Here is an 18616-nt window from a genome sequence, read left to right as displayed (position 1 = left end):
AGGCAAACTCCAATTAAATGCATTTTTGAATATTGTTTAAGACATACATCGTTTTCCTTACGACTGTTTATAGTAAGCCAACGTTATTAAGGTGATTCTCAATTCTTATGAATCTATAATTCTCATTGAATCCCACTGATAATTGAGTAAGCGAGTCAACAAGTTCTCTTATATACAATTGTGTAATAAGGTTTATAAATATATTGAATGCTAAGTATTATACAAATATGTTTATTATAAATTCAATGATTGCATTTAGGTATAAGAATACAATTTGTTAGAAATAGACTGACATGCATCTTTTATAGGAAAACAATGTTAAAAACTCATACATATAATAACAAAAATTAGCCCATTAAATGACATTCTCTTTAAACAAGTAACAGTGTACACAGTAGAGCACGAATCCTACTCCCCAAACAACAATGATTAAAAGTAATATATTAAAGTACTAATTGCTTGGAATATCGTAACGGCTAGGCCAGTCATGAAAGATATTGCTCTATGTGGTTGCTTAGAGACCACAGCATACGATAATGTGTGAACAATCCTCGAAATCACAAAGGTCCTGATTAAAATTCCAGCCAACCAAGCAGATGGGTTTGTAGTTAACCACAAGAAGGTTACTATGAACCAAAGTGGAATGTTTTCTAGATCATTCAAATGGCATCTGCGCACACGAGCGATATCTGGATCGTCCGAAACTTTTGCTCCTTTCATGTGAGGAGCATCATCAGGATTCATAAAGATCTACAAAAAGAATCACGTGATTTCATTTGTTCGTACACATGGTAAACAAGTAGAAATCAATGTTTAATATAACGGAACTTACCCTCTTTGAAAATCTGTGACGGATAGTCATGAATACCACTGCTACCATTTTCAAAGAAACTATTGAGGCCCAAAAGCCGAAAATACGGAAAACTTCCGGCTCGATTCCAAACATATTCACAGCCATGTCTCTGTCGATGTTGTGCACTACACGTTCAACGATATACTGATCTTAGTAATAACCAGTAATAACGCGAGTCATGGACATGATACAAAATGTAACAAAATGGTGATTATATCATCGTTTTGCACAAAAAATGGAATGTCATTCGAATTAACTGTTCATCCCACTCCAGAGTCCAGAGTCCAGACTAATTCCCCAGTGTTCCCCAGTCATGTGTACTTACTTAGACTTAGACCGGGTGTAACACATAGGGTGCATTCCGATTCACGCATGATGCGCATACACTGTATAGTGTATGCATAGAAAATCCTATACTACACTATACAGTGTATGCGCATCATGCGTGAATCGGAATGGACCCATAAACTTATAGAGATAGACCAGATAGACTGCGCGGCCCAGCGCGGCCTGTACTAAAGCCTACAATGGCGGCCGGTGGAATCTCTATCTCACTCGCACACCGATAGTTGGTGAGGGCGTGAGGGCGCAGCGAGCCAATCAACTCTCACTTCCTCCGCACTCTCCACTTTCATTAGGCGAATCTCTCCCCACCAACTCGTCAATTAGAAAGAAAGCACGAGCCCACTAGAGCTATTGCTCTCTCTCTCTCTCACTCTTTATACCCCGCGCAGCATTGTAGGCTTTAGCGCTTCGTACAGGCCGCGCAGTCTATCCAAGTCTATCTCTAAAACCCCGTTCAGACACGGCGGAATCCGCGCGTTTTCGACTGCGGGATTTGAACCGCCCGGACCTTATTTACATCAGCGCATAAGGATTTGTTCACACGCATCCGCGCGGTCGAACAATCAAAAACAAAAATCGCGCGGTTTCCGCCATGTCCGAACGGGCTCTATAATAAGTCTATGGTGTATGCTTGAGTCCAAATAAGAATGTACTTGTTCTGCGCATGTTGTTGCGCGTCAGCCATAAAATTCATAGCGTCAGCCAATGATCGCGTGGTCGGCGGAGTACGAGTAGGGGAATTAGCCAATGAACGAGTTCCGTTAGAGTCATATGCGCAGTAGAGTCTTAAATTCGTCGGTTAGTAAGTACATTCTTATTTGGACTCAAGTAACCAATAGTTGGTTATGGTTTCGAAACTAATTATTCAATTCTGCTCCACCCGGTATATTCTGCACTGTACACGACTGTACACAGCATAGATACGCAGAATTACGTTTAAGTTAATCCATGAATTATAAACATGAAATAATTAAATTATTATACATCATAATTCGATTATATCCGATTACATTGTTATGAATTAGTGGATATCGTTTTCTATTGGTTGACGAATAGGCGACGTCACACGGTCAGAGATGAAGAAGAATACTATGACAAGTAAAAATTATAATAAATATACAGTTGTACGTAATTGTATAATTGAACCTGGACCGTTTCCATCATTTTCACCAGTGTTGGGCAAAATTTATTTCGACTAACGAATAAAGAATAACGAATAAATCCCAGGATTTATTCGAGAATAACGAGTAACGATTTTATTCGCTGGAAATTATTCGTAGCTAACGAATAACGCTTTATTCGTTATTCGTTAGTCACGAATGAATCCCGGGACTTTTATTCGTTATTCGTTATTCTAAATGACGGCAGCGAATAAGAATAAAGGCCGGAGAATATGCGCAGCGCGCAGCCGGCGCGGCGCCGGCGACAATCGACAATCGACACCCGACACCTCGAGGCTGAGGCCGAGACGAGCTATGGATTGATGTTGACGATTGATATAACTAAATAACAGTGATTCTTTTTCACACAAGCACACAGTGTGTCGAGTATATGGTAATTCGGGAAAAAAGTCATAACTCTTAAACTATGCAATTTTCGAGTAAAGTACCTTAATACTTTTTGAAATAAAATGCAAAGACGAATCGATTGGTATATAAAAAAAATTATTTCTAATTATTAAAAAAAATTTTTTTTCTAATTATTAAAAAAGATTTTTTTTTCAATTGCGATAACTTTGTTTTTTATGTTTTTTTTATTGAGTTATTTTCGATTTACTGCGACATATTGTAATTAATTTTAACTAAGCAACTGCCTAGATTTGCCTAATGGCAACCGTCCCAAGATTTTGAGCATATTTTATTTCGAATAACAAATAAAAAATAATAAATAAAATATGAGGATTTATTCGTGAATATAATAATGATTTCATTCGGTAAACAATTATTCAGTAGTAAATTATTCCAAATAACGCTTGACGCCTAAATAGTAGTGGTTAGTGGTTAGGTTAGTAGTGGTGACCGACCCTAGGTCCGGGACTGGGACCTTCGTTATCTTTACACATACTTTGTTGCCACGATACACATACACGTCGCTGGTGCCGACTGCCGAGCCGAGTGCCGCGTGCGATGTCGGTGACGCGATGTCATTCGACACCATTATTCGCTGAGCTATACTATTCGAATAAATTTTTATTCGCTGGCTTATTTGAATAAATCTTTATTCGCTGGGTTGTTCGAATAAATTTTTATTCGCTGGCTTATTTGAATAAATCTTTATTCGCTGGGTTGTTCGAATAAATTTTTATTCGCTGGGTTTTTACGAATAAATTTTTATTCGCTGGGTTATTCGACTAAAAATTCATTCGAATAAAAATTTAGTCGAATAACCCAGCGAATAAAAATTTATTCGTAATTTTTATTCGCTGGTTATTCGAATGAAATTTCAATCGAATAACGCCCAACTCTGATTTTCACCTTGTCCAATTCGAGGCAATAGAAACGCGTAACGCTGTAGCTCGCGGTGATTGGTTGGCGCTATCGACTCGGTACCAGGAGCATCCAATTAGCGATTCAGGGGACGTGGACGCGGTTTCTCAGTTCTGTGACGTGATTGGGAGCTTGTTCTCCAATCAAGAAATAGTAGGTATAGAAATTGGTTGTTGCGGATGGAACCGGATGATTGGATCATTGCTGGCTCGTTTCCACGGTAAAAATCGCCGGAGTTAAAGGTAAGTAGAATGGGGGGAGCTGGTTCGGGCGCATGCGTCGGCAGCAACGCTGACGCAGAAGGTACGTCAGCTGTTTTGTTAGAGTTGCGTGCATCGGGAATGGTGTATTGTTGACTGCAGAGGATATACCTACTTCGCAGTTCGTAACTCCGACCGTATTTCTTTGTTTGTTTGGTGTGCAGAACCGTATACTGTATTCGTCGTAGAGGAGGTCCAGCCGCGTGTGGAAGGATCACGACGCGACTCAGGCAGGCGCCGAGGAAAAACCACGGTGGAGGCCTCGAATTACCTGGTGGAGAAAACCGTTGGAAAGTGATATTCTCTCCCGAGGAGAGGAGCAGTGTTCGCATAGGCGTCCGTCCGACTGTGGTGTCCCGTGCTACCACTTCAGGAGGCTTTGGACGTTCCGCGTTTACGGAGGCAGGCCCGTCATTCCCATCAGGAAAATTCCAAAAATATGGCACAACCAACCAGCTCGGCGCTTAGGGCGCTCGCCCTCGAATACAAAAGCCTCCAAGAGGAACCCGTCGAAGGGTTCCGCGTGAAACTCGTTAACGAGGACAACATGTTTGAGTGGGAAGTAGCTATCTTCGGCCCCCCGGACACGCTCTACCAAGGTGGATACTTCAAGGTAAGTTATCAGAATTATTCTTAGATTGTTTCGCTCGTGCCGGGAACCTTGCTCCAGGAAACCGATGCTTCTTTCTCTCCTCTGATATTCTCTTCCCCTACCTACCCTCCCCATCCCTCTCCTCTCCTCTCTCTATGTGTGTTTCTCCTGCATTCGCGAGCACAACGCTTTCCATTTTGTTGGTTATGTTTTCGATTTCTCTTTCGATGACGCGAATCTTATACCGTGGCGCGTTATTTCCTGTATCAGCTCGAAAGCTGATCAGCTTCGCTCGATCGATCATTTTTTTTCTTTTAAACAGCTTTGTTCTTCGCTGTTTTCATTACCTGTTTATCGGGCGACTTTATTATTTTAATTATTTAGAAGGACTGTTGTACTTGTCAAGTGAAATTGGTTGACGTATTTAGGTGACAATCAATTCGCTTGGCACTCTATACACGGAACGGCGGATGATTAAATCATTTGTATTAGTTGTTATTGTTATTATTATTATTCTAATGAGACGTTACAAATAGTCAAGCTTGGCACCCGAGACCCATGACGTATGCGAGACGTCATTTTAAAGCAGAGTGTTAAGAAGGAAATTAGTATGTAGTTACTTAACGATTACAATCATTAATTAATAATGTACTAGGAGAAAAGGAAAATGTATATTTACTGTATGTACGCGCGTATTCTCCAATAGCTAAACGCTGTCTACAGTAAAATAGAATTTCATTTCAATTTAAAGGAAGTTAATAACACTTATTTATCAGAGTTTGTTTTCGAAGTTTTCATCACGAGTCTGATTCGACATTATAAATACAAGGGGTTAATAGGTTAATGATACATTTAAGCTATGCGGAGAATTGTTTTACGGAAACAATCTATCAACTGTTAATTTTATTCGCGAAGTGTAGTTAGAAACTCAATTTTCCGATACAACGGGTGGGAGAAAGGAATATAGCGTTTAAAAAGAGAGTGCAGCAATATTTTTTAAAGATGGACGCATAGTAAAGTTCTCATAGCGTTACCTTGGCCAGAAAAAAAATAGCGGCTGTCCATCGACTATTCCGATTTCACGGAATTCATCGGACACGTATTCGCGCGCTATTTAATTACGATCCGACGAATTTTTTTCGCCGGATCGTAGCCGTTGAAAAGCAACGGCTGAGCGTTGAGCAATACTGGAAACGAACGATTGCTCAATGCAGACGGATCGGCTGACCTGCATTCTAGAGTAATTTTAAATTCTCGATGTGGTTTCGAGTGTCTCGTCGAATCGTTTCGCGAGAATCGCTAACCAGATTGATCAACGGATTTTTCAATCGCGACGCGCACCGTAACGGCGCGCTTTTTTAAATATTCAAATTATCATCGAGATACATTGATCGAAATGTCGGAATGGTAAATATGTACTGCACATTTTCGGCAGATTGTTCTTGTCACTCTGACGGCCGGTGTCACGCGGACGCGACCGTGTGGAATTCAAATATTTATTTTTAGCAACGTGCCTTAGTAAATAAATCCTATCGATTTTCTATTTAGCTTCGAGGCAATCTTTGTCGATTATTATTGCAATGGTGTTTGTTAGCTTTATTTTTCAATTTCGTAGTCTATACATAGTTTCCCCTCTGTTGTAACCAGATTACAAATTTTAATGCATTTAAGGCGAAGGCAACCGACAAGGGAATTTCAGTGATCCGAAAAAATCCAATAGATTTCGAACTTCGCATATTTGCCGGGAAACTCGATGGAAGCATCAGGCGACTTTTTTTATACCGAAAACACCCCTTGAAGGTTAATAAATGCTTTTCTATTTTCGCCTGCACCTGCGCTGCATGCATTTGCACCTGAAAAAGATAACGGTTAATAATGCATCGAGCGCAATTAGAATCTTGGAAGTTCCAATATTATACGCCGTCCACTAATCAAATAGCAGTTTTTCTCCTTCGACAAAAGAGAAAGGAAATAATTAAATAAAAACGAGCCTATCGTTCCCCTTATCATTTGGTATTATTTTCCATTATTTTCAACGTGCACCCGGTTGGTTGCAGCGATATTCGCGATAGCATTACGCGTTCCGTCTGGTCCGCTCGCGGAAAATGAATCGTGGCGCGTGGTTACACGGTTTTTGTGCAGCGCACAGGGTCCGCTTTCTAAACCACTCACTCTCCGCTTCGTTATGAATTTACGAACGCTTATTCACGTAACGGCGGCGCGGCGACGAGCCGTGTTGCACCCCGTCTTCCCACAGTGCAGCGCAGTGCAGCGCACCACGGTGAAACGCAGCGCAACCTACCCAGCCAACACCGTTATTTGCGAATCGTATCGCATCGTATCGTTCCGTGTCTCTCGGTGCTGCACGTGACCCAGCGACTACGTGGGTGTTTCGAATCCTGTTCGACCGGGTTCCCTGCACCCCTCGCAATCTCTCTTTCTCTCTCTCTCGCGCTCTCTCCCTCTCTCTCTCGCTTGCTGCAGCAAGTAAATCGAAAACAGTGTCGTTCCACGTATCAACGAGACTCCTGTGAGGACCAATCGCGATTACGCGAACGCACGTGGATCCGCGGGCCATTGTTGTGTGTCCGCTTGGCAACCATTAGCAGAATCGATCTCATTTTTCTGCGAACCGACCGACCCTGACTAACTGGTTTCAGATTTCCTATTCTATTATCACTGCAAAAATCATTGCTACTTTATAGTCTCCCATGACGCACTGCAGTCCTGCTACATATTTAGAATAGGACGACGAGGAAACTTTCGGTGAAGGCAGTTCGGGATGCCAGTTTATCTATTGCTGGCAATTTTTAGTACAATATGCGCGTGGACAACTAAATGTAATCAATTAAATAATCCAATAATTAAATTTCTTCAACCTCTCTCATCGTCAAATAGAAATACATATAACGAATGCCCGATTATTGTATTTATTATTGAACTCAAGTCTTTCGGCCACTATTCCGAAGATGCATTACTCACTTGCAAGATGTAGACAATAGATAGAGAATGACGGACGGTTGCACCAACAACTGCGTTTAAAAACCTCTTCGAAATATACACACTTCAATAACGATGCAGAAAATAGCATATCGCTTCAGAATCTAAAGTACACAACTCTTTCTTCGGCTAATCCCATTCTTCTCGCGCGCACTAAAAAAGAAGCGTACTCGAAAAGTTTCAGCAATCTGCTGCACGACCAACTTAGCCCAACTTCTCTCATAAAGATCCAACGATTTGCTTTGCTATTAAAATCGCAGGGAATCGCACTGCTAGCGGGACAAGGAGATTACCGCGAGTCACAGTAGTTTCGGCATGAAACCGCCAGTTCTTTGCAACTTCCACTTTGTTTCTTATACAAGATTCGTGGATCCTCTTGCAACACCAGCGTCAGCTTCGAATGATTTCAGCCTGACCGTTTTGAAATCGAATGCGCCGAACACGATCGAAGACTGCGGTTTCTCGGGTTCGAAGTTAAATCGTAAACATTATTATTGCACGTATCATCGAGCTATCGCGAGGACTTTATCGCGATTACGTGGTGCACGTGAATTAGCAGCTATTGTCGCGCGACTAGAAGCCATTACGCCAGGTCCTTGAGTTCAAATGGACTCGACGTGGAAAGGCAGAAGGCAGAACGTCGACGGTTCTAGTCCGAGGTAGCCAATGAAACTTTTAAACATGGAACCCAAGGAAGCAGCAACACGGACAAATAATTTCGAATAATCCGGTTGGAAATTTAATCCTGCGGCGCACTGTTCGACCTTGTTTTACCATCGCGAAGACCTCGTAAACAGTTTTGCTGTACACGCACATCGCATCGTTTCTTGCGAATCGGTTATCGCGATTATGCGAGCCAGTAGCTACGATCCTCGAGGAAACCATTGACGATCGCTTTTCCACTTTATCTTCCAATCGGTTATCCTCTTTTTCGTATTCCGAGAAAAGGCGGAGCCACGAGGCTGTTACTTAAACCAATGATAACCTCAGGTTCTGCAAGTGACGTTTATTTGACTTTTAAATGCAACAGACAATTATTATTTAACACGTATTTTCGATGATGTACTTGAGAAAATTCAAATCTTCCAGACTTATCTATTTGAAAGTATAATCAAAATACTAAAAGAACGTCTTCTATATTTATTATTTAACAACTAAACATCACCGATCACCGGTTAAAATGACTGGTTCCAGATTTTTTATTTTACGATTATTGATATAATAAAAATAATTTCATAAGAAATGATTGTATAGATACCTTTGGTGGAGCACATATTACAATAGCAGATGTAAAAAATCGAAATATTAGGGGTACCGGAAAGTAATGTCGTATTTTTTTCGTAAAATTAAAATAGTAAATCAGTGAAATAGTCACCAATGTTATCAATGAGTTATCAATGACTTTTTGCCACCTAGTAAGTAACTTTTCAATCCCTGATCGGTAGAGTATAGATGGTTTTTGATAAAAAATATTTAAATAAAGACAAATTTAAAAAAAAATACCACGTCTTTAAAACGGATTAAAAAGTATAAAAGTAAATTTTTAAAAAACCACGTTTAAAGAACGGACTAAAAAGTATAAAATAATTTTTTCTAGCCCCATAGAGATTCCTAACCCCGTACAGATAGTCCTGAAAATTTGTGATTGTGAATTTTTAATAGCTATGAAACTACTTGTAAGATTTAAGACGAAAAACGTGAGGCGCAAGAAAATACATAGTAAAGAGTGTAGATAGTAGCTGCCGTTGAGAAAACTCGCACAACAGTTCATATCATTTGCAGTGCAATAAAATTGTTAGTGATTTAGGTGAACTATTCACGCATCGATTATCTATTGAATGCGACCCATGTTTTTCGTTTTAAATCTTACAAGTATTTTCATAGCTATTAAAAATTCACAGTCACAAATTTTTAGGACTATCTGTACGAGCTTAGGAATCTGTATGGGGCTAGGAAAAATTATTGTATACTTTTTAGTCCGTTTTAAAAAGGTGGTATTTTTAAAAAATTTATTTTTATTTAAATAATTATTTTCTGCTTTTTAGTCTTGTGTGTGCGAAATTTTTGAATCGATTTTAAACATTTTGATGAGATTGTAACAGAGACATGTAGTAAATTTCAGACGGTATTGCTACCGCGTCCTATCGAAAACAAACGCCGCACAGTGGGCCCAAATGCCAATCTAGCTGATAAAAAATCATAGTGATCAAACGCAGCTTCCTATTGCAACTTGTATGGAGTCGTTGTAACCGGGAGACTTCAATCTTTAAATTTATGGTAATTCGGATCACAAAAAATTTTTTTTAAACTTTTTATAGTCATCTACATTAATGTAATTTTCGAGAGAAGGAGCATTTCCGCGGAAATTAAAGTTACTAGCGTTTTTAGTCACAAAATGAACTGAAACCGACACAAAAATAAAAACCTCATATATTTACAAACATACACACTTGATTAGATAGACTTATTTACACTTCTAGTTATACATACATCGTTTCAGTTTTGTACACACATCCATGCACTGAATACACACCTACACTATAGGAGAGATAGTGACGTTCTCTGGACAAGGTAATATAGCCATTTTTCCCAAAAATTCGTGTTTATTACGGGAAAACGCTTACGACCGAGGCCGATTCCTCTCAACCATGATCGAGACTTCCCGGCCGCAGCCGAGGCCCCGCGGTCGCGCCCGGTCGCAGTCCTTATTTTATGATAGACAGGTAGTCTTTAGTCAAGTAGCCAGTTACTTGACTTGCACAGAAAACCGAGTCTTGGATTCTAAAAACATTTATAATAACCAGAATCCTGTTCAGAGTTTTCATCGATTACTGAGTGTTCATCTGTCATCTATCGCCGTGTGTGCACACAGAATATTAAAAAAAATCTTTCACAAAACATTCTTCGTATCAGATACAATTAAGTAAGTAATATAAGGTATCAGTCTTTTAAATCTCATACAGCTATCCTATTCCTTTATGTGCTGTCACAAGAAAACATAAAATTCCGTTTTACACTAGAAGTATTAATTTTATGACCTACATTGATGAAACATTTTTTACTCCTCTCAGTCAGTACTATGCACCACAAAAATCTTAAACACTCTTTATGAGTGATCGCAAACTGTTCACAAACTTCAAAGTTACATTAAACAATTTCTGGCAAATTCTGGCAGCTGATTTTTACAAGAATTAAAGAACAGAGTCTACATTACGAAATGAAACGGGAAATTCGACGAATACGCGTAAATTTGGTTACTTACATTCGAAAAACTGAAATGCACGAAGTAAAAAATTGTCTACCTTTAAACACGGGTATTTGGAAAATTCGTTAACTTTCGCAAATTCTGTAATTACAGAATGAAAGTACGTACTTTCTTCTACAAAACCCATGAAAGGCAAAATATTCACATTTAATATTAACGTTCACCAGTATCAAAAGCACTGACCGTTCTGGGGGACTCTTAAAAGCCACAGCGACCGTAGACTTTCGCGTAAATATTACCCCATATAAAAAATCTTCAGAGCAAAACAGAATATAATTTAAAGATCTACAGGGATTTAAGAATGGAAACAAATAAAAAAGTAAGTAATAGTATGTGATTGAAAATACGACTTTTTATCAGCTAGATTGGCCCACAGTTTGGGCCCACTGTGCGCCGTGGTAAAATGTCAAAGATAAAGGTTCGACGGAGAATTGCGATGTAACTGTTCTTTCGCTTGTCAAACAAACATTATAGTATAAATAATACGTAGTAACTTTGTAAACACCGCACGGAACTCAAACGCACACTGACACACACTGAGCTCCAGTGATGTCAGATGCGGAGAGTCACGGTGAAATGATGTACCTCTCTCTGATGACGGGGAATGAGTGGGACGAATGGGAGACACGTGCGCGATGGGGACCGTGGAGTGTGCGCCTGCGCACGGTGCTGGAATGGAATAGTGGAAAGGGTAAGGAGGAGAGTACATGAGCTCCGTTTGGAGCTCATTCTGGCATCACTGCTGAACTCCTTCGGTGCGAAGCGGGCGAGTGGAGTGGGGATGAGTCAGAGTGGGAACACGTAGTAGAGTGGGGACGCTGAACGCGAAGACGTACTACGTCACGCGGCGAGGGGAGGGGGAGGGGGTGCAAAGGTTCAAATTATTAATAATTTATATCTCTTCTGACAATGAGCTATGTTTAAAATTTCAAGTCTCTAGCTCATCGGGAAGTTAGTTTAAAATCAATTGCAAAATTTGTACCGAACAAACAGACAGACAAGAAAGCGAGCTAATAAAAACGTGGTAAAAATGTAGAAAGTCCGGTTTTTAGCTCTTGTACATTTCGGAATTTTTTCCACTTAAAAAATGCTGCATTGTCCTGGACAAATGATCATCAGAAGGTGCAACATCGAATAAGGTGGGTGTGGTGACACTTTCCAACCTAACTCTTTGATTTTGTTCGAGTCTTTTTTGCAAATAGCATACAATGCCGAATGTGCAACTCTTCTGGATTTGAATCGGTCATTTCGCACATAACCTCTAAAAAAACAATATTTTTGTACAAAACAGTACTAACTAGTTTCCTGAACCTGCAGCCATGTATGTATGTACCGAACAATGTAGGTGTGTATGTACGAAGTTAGTCGTTATTATCAGTCAAATGTTGACTTGCGCAAAAACGACATTACTTCAATCTTGTCATTCTTTTTTTAAGGGAACATGTATCAGTTACTTTTAAGGCTCGGTAGGTTTACTGTTAATTGTACCATTGTTAGTTGGATCGAAATGTTGATTCACTTAGAGCACTCCGAACACTGCAGCTTAGTTCGCGAATTACGTTGACCAACTATTTCTCTTTCAGCTCGCAGCTGCAAGTAAATCGTAAACATTGTCGTTGCGTATATCAAGCCACATTGTTATGGAAACGTATGGCGATTCGCGGAGTATCGGAAATTATACCGGCCCCCCTCGAGTGACTATATGGTTTCGGTGCGTGGTCGCCATTTAGTTGACCTTTCGTTTCTGAATGATCGCTTCTTCTTTCGCTGATCATTTCTACCTGTTTCTGTGCGATTCTTTTGTGTGATTTGTTTTGTGCGATTTTTTTTGTGCGATTTTTTTTGTGCGATTTTTTTTTGTGCGGTATATGAATATTGAGATTCTGTTCGCCATATGTAAGTTCGCCGCGAGGTTAGGTCAATCTCAACGATGTCGCGATCACTTTTTTTCTATCAGTGTACATCAATCAGTGTTCGTCAACATCTGACGCGCGCATCTTGAACAATCAGTGTGTATGTATTGGGTATGGGAATAAGTTTCTGCCCCTTTTTGTTGAAAAGAAGCGTACAAACAAGTCCCATAGCGTGAAAACGTTTTCCAACAGTAGATCGATCGACGTTTAATTCAATTGACAGTACTGCAAGTGTTTGACGTGGATTTCCATCAAGTAATGCTGGGAAATCTGTATCTTCGAATTTTTTGGCACACCATCGCAATCTTTGGCCTTACGTCGAAATCATGGTTTTGATGGAGCATCGTCCCTGTAAATATATAACAAATATAATATTGAAATATACATACCACCTTTCTTTAAAACTAAATAATGCAACATGACTTCCCGCAAATGCTGCTTACTTGGAACAAAGTCGACATTTTTCACGCGAAAAATTGACTGCTGTTCACGCTCGATACAATTGCCACTAATTGCGTTTTGAAGCTTAGACATAGACCTTTCAAAAACATGTACTACGTTCCATCAAATACGCGATCTGTACTTAAGTACAACGAGACATCTCCAAAAGGGCGGAAACTTTATTCCCATACCTAATACCACGGACCTAAGGACTTATTAAGAATTATTAAGAGCTATTATTTAACAGTTAATATCATTTAATATTATCTCGTCGGTGGTTGAAGCTAATTCTGATCCATGCCACTTAATATGCCAATTATGTACATTTTGAAAATTTCTCCATGTTTAAAGTGAGAAATTAAAATTTTTTTAAATGTTTCCACGTGTAATCTAATGATTTATTTTGTTTGGAAAGCACTTTCTCGCTATTTCGTAAAGCTTTCACATATCTTCTAAGTGAGACTTTTTTTATGCGGTCCCTCTCCACCGCATAAAAAAACTTTTCTTTAATATGTTTGTGAAAAATTATTTGGTATAGCTATTTATGAAGTTTTTGAATAGAGTTCCTTATGTGCGGTTTCTTTTCTGAGGTCCCTATCTACCGCACAAAAACAGGTTTGACTGTACTCGATTAACAATAAACGTACCGAGCAACAGCGACTGGCATATTGTTCTCCCAGAAAAATGACATGATCTAATTTCCACAGACATTTTTGTTTCTGAATAAGTTTTCGCAATTTTTACGAGGCGAATCGTCCCATTTATCGTCGAATAGAGTCCATTGAAGATAATCGAAGGTTTTCGACCGGCAGCCGGAAAGCTGACAGAGTGTATCAGGCTTTGCGTCATTACTGTCATGGGACGACAGAGTCGCGCAAACATCCGCCCAGTCCGCTAATGACGCCGCCAGCAGTAAGCACGCGAATTGACTAATTATCGATGAATTCTTTTTCGGCGTACCGCGGCCACGAATAAGAGACGCGCGTATACGTGTAAAACGGAAACGACAATTCGCTCTGAGCTGTGAATGAAAGCGTTCGAAGCGTATCATCGGTCCCGTTGGCCCGTGTTCCATATACGACTTATCATAAAACGTCGCTACTTTCCCAGGATATACGGTCGACCCAGCTAAGGGAGGCGGGTCGTAATATGTTCGCCGTGTTACATAAAATGCCATCGAGCATTGTCTCGGTTCTATCTTTGGCCGCCGTCCCTCCGAATTACCTGAACGACTTTCACCCAATCCCATTCCGCTCGACAGAGACACTAACACATTTTTCCGTTCGAAAGACGAGGACACCGCTGGGAAAAAAGGGAGAGAGATTCTACTAATACAGGATACAAGTTTTCATAGCTGTTTTGTACTGTCCAGATTATTTGGTAATTTTGGGGAAATAGATGGAATTGAACCGGTATCTAGATCAGGTCTAATTTGCAAGGTATAGTTGATTAACAGCATGGGCTGATCCAAATTAGGCTATACGCTCTCTCGCCCCCCCCCGTTTTACATCTTGAGAATTTAATTGGACCGCAATTAAAAAACATTCAGCCCTAAAAGAGATATGGTTCTTTTAATTGATATTGACTTTATTTACATATTTTAACTGCAAGAGTAAGCAAGTATACATATATGTAACATTATACAGGTTTTTTCGATTTTTTCGCATTAATTTGCCGCAGCAATCTTAAGGCGTCAAAAACAGTAACGATGTTAACGAGTGTTTGAGATTGTGTCAACAAGTTCTTGTCATAAGTTCTTGTCATAAGTTCTTGTACATCTCAGGAATTTATGAATACAGGATAATTCGTACGAGCTGTTTCACATTTCCGTATGAAAAAAAGGTGATCTTATCGACTCGGTGGTTTTCCCACCAATACACTTTCCTAGAAAGGGTATGCATTTCACAGTCGCGGGTAGGCAAATAGCGTGAAGATAAGAAATAAAAAGATCCATATCTCGCGCGTTATTGATTGGGACGCTGTGGTATAAACATCAACGATAACTGTGCTGCGGACGTCGCGTATTTATGTCGTAGATGCAAACTGATTAAAACACACCGGTGAAAGTTTACCGGCGCGTGAGTTTTTCCTTTCGCGATTTGGAGAACACTGAGAATCTTGGTAAGATTGCGTTGTGTATATCCGCAAGAATTCGCGGTGAAACTGCGAGCGCGTTAACGAAGTGATTTGTATGGATCATAAACAGCCGTGTAAACGCAATTAGAGGCGAGCGAAGTCAATCTGATGAAGATTTTGCTACGTAAACGTTGAAATACTCGCGGACGGTGTAGCTCGGGGGATCGATACTGTGTGCAATGCACTCGGTCGCGTTGCTAATTGTTAGATTGCGGATAAAAATATGCGCTCGCATCAGGGACTTAATACATACCGGTATTATGCCAAGAGGCTGTACCGAAATGGATAAAAACTGAAATCGTTGAAATATTAGGTCAATCGGAAAGTTCCGTCCGTTTAACGTCGAGTAGCTGTAGCTTGAACTGTCGTTAACTATATCGTCGAAAGTAATGTTAACTTTTTAGTTTGGACATCTTTCAATAAAATTCAATACATAACAATATACGCTTGCATCAATAACATCGTTTTTTTCTACATTGAAAATGTCGGAATTTGAGCCGAGTAAGCGTCATTTGAGCGAAGTGTTAATCTTCTGCTTCAATTGGAAGAAAACTGCAGCTGAAGCTCATCGAATGATTGTAGACGTTTATGGCGATAATGCTGTTTCCGGTAAAACATGTAGAGAATGGTTTCGACGCTTTAAAAATGGAGATTTTACTGTGGAGGACAAAGAGCGTTCTGGACAGCCAAGAGTATTCGAAGACGAAGAATTGCAGGCAGACTGTGCCCCTTCTGATTATCACTTGTTTTAGTCGATGGCACACGCACTTGCTGAGGAACGATTTAATTCTTACGAAGATGTCGAACAATGGATCTCTGACTGGATAACCTCCAAAGATGACTCATTCTTTCATCGCGGAATTCGCTTGCTGCTCGAAAGATGGGGAGAAGTCATCGCTAACGATGGACAATATCTTGTTTAATGTACTTTTTCATTTTGTTTCTTAAATAAAGCTCTCCTTTTTGTAAAAAAAACGGACGGAACTTTCCGGTTAACCTGATACCTGTTCCGGTATAACCGATATAAACAATTGAATTTCAGGCAACCTGCTACACGGCTAATGGAATTTCGAAAACTACAACTCAAATCATGGTATATCAACCGGGTATAAAACTTTAATTGTTTATATCTTTAAAACTATTGAGTAACTACACCTAATATTTGCATACATAATTGGGGTCCATATACCATCATCTCACAAAAAATAGTCAAAATCGAAGTCGGACACTTGGGGTCCTGCCCTTGTCAATCATTTCCGATATGCAAAAGTGTTTGTAGTATGAATGAAGAACCTCGGTGACTAGGAAAAACGTGATGAAATGAGAAATGATTGCATTTTTGTACTTATTAATTCGATGTTCAATCGATCACAAAAATATTGGAACGAAATTGCAATAGATCGGAATTGTAGAAAAAATGCTAAAAGTTGCAGTTCACAACTTTTTGATGTGGGCCTATATTGAAAATTTTAAAAATACGTTTTGTAGATCTGTGTCAATTAAACATATTCTGAAAATTTCGTCACAATCGGTCGACGGTTGCAATGAACTACAAACGTTTAAAGATGGTGGAAATTGCAATTTTCACGATTTTCGGCCTGTAACTGCAATAAATCTAAGGATTCTTAAATGTCTCAATGCCTGTTGCAGTTTTTGAAAAAACTTCTTTTCACATCCTGTAGTAAACTAATTGCTCTTGCTTTCCAAAAAAGTTCAAATTGCATGTAGTTCAATATGAACCTTCCGTCAGTGGCTCCGTTTTTGTGTACCGTTATTGGCTGCGGACTGTGGCTCCGCATACCATTTTTCATACAAATAGGGAATCACAATATTAAATTTATTGTTTAAATGAAATAATCAAGATATAAATGTATAATCAAAGAGTATGTTTATTGTTTATTTTATGAAAATTACGGGTCCCCTGGAGGGCCTATGCTATTTCAAATCCGCTGTCGTTCTCCAGCCATACTTGGGTCGTAAAGCAATAAATTCGATAAGAATGCACTATGAAACCTTCTAAAAAAACAGACATCATGTAAATTGACCGTAGCGTAAACCCAGAAAAAGCTGTAATTCTTACTGGCTGCGGACTCGCACTCCGCAATCTATTGTGGCAGCCACAAAAACGCACGTACAACTGTTAATTTGGTACAGATCATTTTTATACCTCCCTCGAAGAATAGCTATACTCTATCTCACGAGAGAACGAACTCATTCTGCGCAGCCTCTTGAGCTGATCTAGATGGTGGGGGCGCAGCGAGCCTATCATCTCTAACTCCACTATCCGCTCCCCATTTTCTTGAACCAATTAGGGCGAAGATTCGCAGTGAAGAACGAAAACTTGGTCGTTACAAAAGTCTGTTCTCTCGTGGCATAGAGTATAAGACGGAAAGGGCCGTAAAGTTCACCCATTCTCTGTCAATTAAAAACAAAATACGCTGCGGAATGCGAGTCCGCGCGTCAGTGACGGAAGGTTAAAAAAGTTATCGTCTATTTTAGGAGTGCCCCAATATTTTTGTGACCGACTGTAGTAGATATGTTCTATCTGTATGGAACAGATAAGGCGAACTCTAATTTCCACTTAAATGCATCTTTAAATATTATTTAAGAAATACATTGTTTTCCTTAAGGCGATTCTCAATTCTTATCGAATCCCACTGATAACACTGTCCAACAGCCAAAAAGTATTTCGATTCCCGCTATACGATTCTTATAGAGTTTTTCGCGCTGATTCCAAATCTGTCTTTAATTTTTGAAGTGAAACTTCTTTTTCTCCTAGACGTAGAGTTTTTGAGAAAATTGAGTTTTAAAAAAAGACATATTTTTCAACTATGACCAAATATTGTGATGTTATTATAAAAGATATTGAATTGTTCTTTGCGGCAAAAGATCCTGTAGACTTTCCCGAATACAGTGATATCCAATATTAATACATTATGATTGTTTACGCATGTTCACACGGCGTTCGCCGCTCCGTATCCCGTGGAACGCCTGTTCTAGTGGTAAGCGCCACTGGCGGTAACTCATGTCGGGCAAAGATATTTTGCTTTCTGGTTCGAAAAAAACGTCGACCACTCAAACTTGAAAGGGTGATTCCTCAAGATAAAAGTCTGCTCTGTCGCGTGGTATAGTTCGATTTTCCGCTGAACCCTTATTTTTTTAGATAAATTCAAAAATATCCGCAAAAATTGGTGCAAAAGTGGTGTCACTCTGTATTTAATGATTGTTTAAACATGTTCAAACAATCATAATGTATTAATATTGGATATCACTGTATTCGGGAAAGTCTAGTGAATCTTTTGCTGTAAAGAACAATTCAATATCT

General features: G+C 39.6%; 2 protein-coding genes across 2 annotated transcripts in view; one reads left to right on the top strand and one right to left on the bottom strand.

Moving 5' to 3' along the window:
- Positions 1–215: 215 nt before the first annotated feature.
- On the bottom strand, positions 216–1204 carry LOC143207026 (microsomal glutathione S-transferase 1-like). Its single transcript, XM_076420016.1, has 2 exons — positions 833–1204; positions 216–750 (listed from the first exon to the last, which is right to left on the bottom strand). Exons 1-2 carry the CDS (start codon positions 956–958, stop codon positions 430–432), a joined length of 447 nt encoding a protein of 148 aa, XP_076276131.1. The 5' UTR covers positions 959–1204; the 3' UTR covers positions 216–429.
- Positions 1205–3975: 2771 nt separating this feature from the next.
- Positions 3976–18616, top strand: part of LOC143207498 (ubiquitin-conjugating enzyme E2 R2) — a 49364-nt gene continuing 34723 nt past the window's right edge. Inside the window, exon 1 of the mRNA XM_076421054.1 lies at positions 3976–4557. Coding sequence (XP_076277169.1) covers positions 4384–4557 — 174 coding nt within the window. The 5' untranslated portion in view covers positions 3976–4383. The remainder of the gene's footprint in view (positions 4558–18616) is intronic.

The sequence above is a fragment of the Lasioglossum baleicum genome, chromosome 3, assembly GCF_051020765.1.
Source record: "Lasioglossum baleicum chromosome 3, iyLasBale1, whole genome shotgun sequence".
Lineage (NCBI taxonomy): Eukaryota > Metazoa > Arthropoda > Insecta > Hymenoptera > Halictidae > Lasioglossum > Lasioglossum baleicum.
Note: the sequence above shows the minus strand (reverse complement) of the source record. Positions and strands in the feature narration are given on the sequence as shown.

Excerpts from the sequence above, each read along its gene's own strand:
- LOC143207026 (XM_076420016.1), bottom strand. The coding sequence starts at position 958 with ATGGCTGTGAATATGTTTGGAATCGAGCCGGAAGTTTTCCGTATTTTC. Across the intron at positions 751-832 it reads GTCACAGATTTTCAAAGAGG|ATCTTTATGAATCCTGATGA; the intron begins GTAAGTTCCGTT and ends TTCTTTTTGTAG.